This window comes from Vigna radiata, chromosome 7, assembly GCF_000741045.1.
Source record: "Vigna radiata var. radiata cultivar VC1973A chromosome 7, Vradiata_ver6, whole genome shotgun sequence".
Lineage (NCBI taxonomy): Eukaryota > Viridiplantae > Streptophyta > Magnoliopsida > Fabales > Fabaceae > Vigna > Vigna radiata.
In genome coordinates this window covers 6,363,017-6,367,269 of record NC_028357.1, presented here as the reverse complement: position 1 = coordinate 6,367,269, position 4,253 = coordinate 6,363,017, and the positions used below count along the sequence as shown (strand labels likewise).

The window sequence follows — 4,253 nt, the reverse complement described above, 5'->3', positions numbered from 1 at the left end:
TAATGACATTTTTAAAGGAAAAGAAAACAGAAAAATTTAACTAGTCTAACTAACAACAATTGTATTTATGATTTAAACAAACAAGTACTTGTAACTCCAAGTGCTGAGTTTAACAAAATTCTAAGTCATTTTTCTACCAACTATTACAATTTATTATTTATACGATATTTCTCTCATTATTTGATATTAATGATATGTGATAATATCAGGGAATACTGATTTGTATTTATTTATCCTCAATTTCATTATACGATGCAGTTGCATCATCATCTCTTTCTGTGATTTCATGCCCTTCTGTTTTACTACAGCTCTTTGAACCTTTTGTCCATGATTTTGGTCTGTTTTCGCTCTTTTGGAACCAAAATGCAAACTTAGACGGGTTGAATAAATACTATATCCTGCATCATTCACACTCACTTATTAGTCAAATTGCAAATGTAGCTGAATGTTTAAAACAACTTTAAATTAAGGACATTTGAATATACATGTGAAATTCTATGGACATCACACTCACCCTTGGAATAATTGTTCCTAAGAAGTGATATTTGCTTTCGGTTGCAGATAAGATTATAGTCTCTGAAGGGAGTTCAACTTTTGCACACTGCATCAAGATGTTTAGTTAAAATGATTTTCTTATGTAAAATCTAACATTAGAATCGATTCCTATATGACTCACCACTTTCTTTTTGCTCAGATGCTCGTACACGTCAAGGTTGTTGAATTCAGTTATGTGAAAGAACACATAATCAATTGCTCCGCCACAAATCCTAAGTTTAAATGTTATTAAAATATGCATAAGATTCCCTTATTAGAAAATGAAATGTAAATTAGAAATATGGTAATAACTTCATCTCATAAAATTACTTCAATGTATAGTTCACAGTCTTTGTGGGTAAGAAGCAGACGATCCTCAGGGTACTCCTCCAATCAGCAGCAAGCCTGCAATTACGAAAGAAAAATCAATTATTGCATTGAAAAGGAAAAAGTTCTTAGACCACCCAATAAAAAATAGATGGAAAATATAATAATTGATGTAATCAATTATTACACCCATTTTCTTAATATGGTATTTGAGTTTCTACAATGAAGATACATTTTACTATTTATTAATGCATCTGGCTTGAAGTCTTCTTTTCCTTAAAATTTCACTAGTGATTATTTTCGCAAGTGAAAACAAGGAGAATTATAAATCCACTTACGTGACAGGTGACGTTGGTTTCCTCACTGCCTGTTTCACACGGAAAAAACAGGAGAAAACTCAGCTACGTTGTACTGTTTTTTTCATAATTGTTACAGTAAAACAGGAACAGAAGCTTCTTCTGATAAATCTTAAAAATCTGACATGCGTAGAAAAATGAAGTATATCGTACCTTTGCCACATTAAGGGATTCACGATTCGAGTAGACTTTTCCAATCAAACATCCCTGGATGCACAAAAAATTTATTCATTGTAAAAACATCTGTATAAAGTATAACCAAGATTACCAAATTTAATATTAAAATGTTTCTATTACTATTTACTCTGTCTTTTACTTCCTCAGATATTTAATGCCCATGAATTACATTAGACCAACTCAACAAAATCCAAAATTAATTTATCTGTGTAGTGAAGGACATCACAAACATGTTTCTTCAATGCTAAACTATAAATAATCATTTAACGTATAAATTTACTGAACAACTGCTGATAGTATAGCAGCTATGTTCAATACAATATTCACCCACACAACATTTTGAAGATACACATGCTGCATATACTTTACATTGGATAAATTCTTCAAAGGTTAATGAACTATAAGAGAAAATAATATAAAATTAAGATTAAAGTGACATGTGTTTGCAGTTAAACTAGTCTATACAACATTTTGAAGCAAGGTTTTCGAAATGATGATAGTGTTAGTTTACCTGCCATGCACACACGAAGCTATGAAAATCGGTGAGAGATGGTGGAGGAGGGGAAACAAGTCCCTGATTACATCGATGCTTCATTGCAGGCGTACCTCGTATAGTGATTCCAATGGCTTGGAACTGAAGGGGCTTTGGAAATGGTTGGTGAATGCTGCTGCTACTACTACCACAAGTAAGCATTGGGAAGCTTGGTGATTGAAATTGATTCAGTGAGTTTTCTGCTGTATCAGGGAAAATCAGATTACCAAATCCAACTGTGGTGTTATTCATTCCACTTGGCTGATTCCATGCATTTGGGTTGCTTTGAGGAAATGAAAAACTGGAATTTGAACAGTTTTCTGATGGGGGGATTGGATTCACTACACCCATTTTGCCTCCTAGTTCATCTTCTACATTCCCCGTCTCAGATGAATTTGTGGCAAATGGCACAGTTGAAGTTGCGTCTTTTGTGACACTCTGTGATGGAGTATCTGCCACCACTTCTCTCAATTCTCCTTCTTCCATCTCTTTAAGAACTTCTAGTAATACATCATCCAGAGGATTTGAGTCATTTGCTTGTAAAAGACCATCGAAAACATCATCTCCCAGTGGTAAAATATCATCCTCATTCCATAGCTGTTTAAGAAAATCATCAAACATCTCATCTGCCGTTGCTTCTGGTGGAACTACAGGGGATTCAGTGTTTGCATTCTCCTGAACGCATCAAGTGAGTGAAAAATACATAAATAATCAACTCATAACAGAAGAAAGACTGTAACAGTTTCAAGTCCTTGAAACTGAAAGGTGAATAACGGCTCCGATTAAATTATTCTACCAAATAAACCTTTTTGAACAAGTAACACTTACGTGTCCAGCATTTTGAACACCCTCCCTGGTTTTTTCTCCGATGGTCATGCTAGCCTTGCAGAGAATAGCTCTTCTAAAATCATTAAAACCAGAAAGAAAAGATGAACAACAGATAAATTTCATAGGCTATAAACATCCATCTTCTTTAAACATCAAATCAGCATTTATTATTTCTCATTACCTCTTTCTTCTTATCAATCATAACACCTGAAAAACTATTTCCTTTTCTTAATATGTCAATTGGTATTTTTTATTTATATATATCTTTTTTCATTTCCAAACAGGAGAAACAGAAATCTAAAACAAAATCCATAAATAAATTATTCTCCAGTAAAGGGAAACTAAGTTGTCTAATCAGTGATCATAAGAAAATGATAAACACAAAGTTAAAGAGAAAGAGAACCTTGATGAATGTTAATGAAAATTATGGAAAATGTAGTTGTTGTATTGCACTACAATTCAGCTTCAGGGTGAATATCCATGGCTCCCTTTTCTATACTAAAAGAATTGTGTGCTTCCCTGAACCTTTATACCCACTCCCGTAAATGTCACGAAACTCAACAAATTTAACAGATATTACATCTCATTTGTATACTATATACATATAATATTTTAATAAAAATAATATTTTTTTATTTAAAAATACAAGATAATAAATTTATGACATTTTTTTATATATACTTTTTCATTTTTATCCATGAGACCGAAGACATATGGCATGAATATCTAGAAGGGTGCATTTCCCTTTTCCTTATATTCTTCGAGATGTTTTTCGGAACTGATTCCTTTTGGAAAGTTACTTACTTTACGGATTCGGATGCCTTTCAACCTCAACTTTGTCAAATATTTTTCATCTTGGGTGAGAATATTGCATACATGAGAAACAGTTAGAAAACAAACAGAGACCAGGAAGTGTGTATTAAACACAGATGAAATATAAAGTAGGTGTGCAGACAGAGATTATGTGTTTTTCAATGTGAACGCTTTTAATAATAATGTCACTGATATGAACTATCATAACTAATATACTACCTATGTTTATATAAGCTTTTTTTATCTATAATGTTTTTTAATTTAATTATGAATTAGAAAAAATAATAATTAATGAGTAATAAACTCTTAATATTAGTAGTTTTAATCTTTTTTTAAGATAGGAACCATGATTTCTTTATGTAATTTTTATTGATTACTTTTTTTAAGTTTTAATATTTAAATTTCACTCCTCAACAAATTAAAATGTTGTTTATGGTTCATACACAATAATATTTTCTTATGACATATATCTTCTTAGTCATATTTATTTAATTATATCATTTTATTATTGACTAATAAAAATATAATGATCATAATATATATATATATATATATATATATATATATATATATATATATATATATATATATATAAAAGATCTCATCCATTGGTTATATCTACATGTAGATATAAAATATTTTTCAATTGCATCAATCGCAATCAAACCTGACAAGGATCACTAATA

The 4,253-nt window shown here is 30.9% G+C and overlaps 1 protein-coding gene across 1 annotated transcript; it reads right to left on the bottom strand.

The window, feature by feature from the left end:
• Positions 1-213: 213 nt before the first annotated feature.
• On the bottom strand, positions 214-3,283 carry LOC106765994 (mediator of RNA polymerase II transcription subunit 25). Its single transcript, XM_014650756.2, has 9 exons — positions 3,158-3,283; positions 2,755-2,827; positions 1,906-2,601; positions 1,371-1,424; positions 1,200-1,228; positions 865-939; positions 677-767; positions 515-601; positions 214-398 (listed from the first exon to the last, which is right to left on the bottom strand). Exons 2-9 carry the CDS (start codon positions 2,800-2,802, stop codon positions 372-374), a joined length of 1,107 nt encoding a protein of 368 aa, XP_014506242.2. The 5' UTR covers positions 2,803-2,827; positions 3,158-3,283; the 3' UTR covers positions 214-371.
• Positions 3,284-4,253: the final 970 nt, after the last annotated feature.

What these genes read in the sequence shown, in the direction of transcription:
- LOC106765994 (XM_014650756.2), bottom strand. Translation starts at nt 2,802, where the DNA reads ATGACCATCGGAGAAAAAACCAGGGAGGGTGTTCAAAATGCTGGACAC. An exon ending in GCTTCGTGTGTGCATGGCAG is followed by an intron (nt 1,425 to 1,905) that starts GTAAACTAACAC and finishes TTGTGCATCCAG; the next exon opens with GGATGTTTGATTGGAAAAGT. An exon ending in TAGGAACAATTATTCCAAGG is followed by an intron (nt 399 to 514) that starts GTGAGTGTGATG and finishes TGAATGATGCAG; the next exon opens with GATATAGTATTTATTCAACC.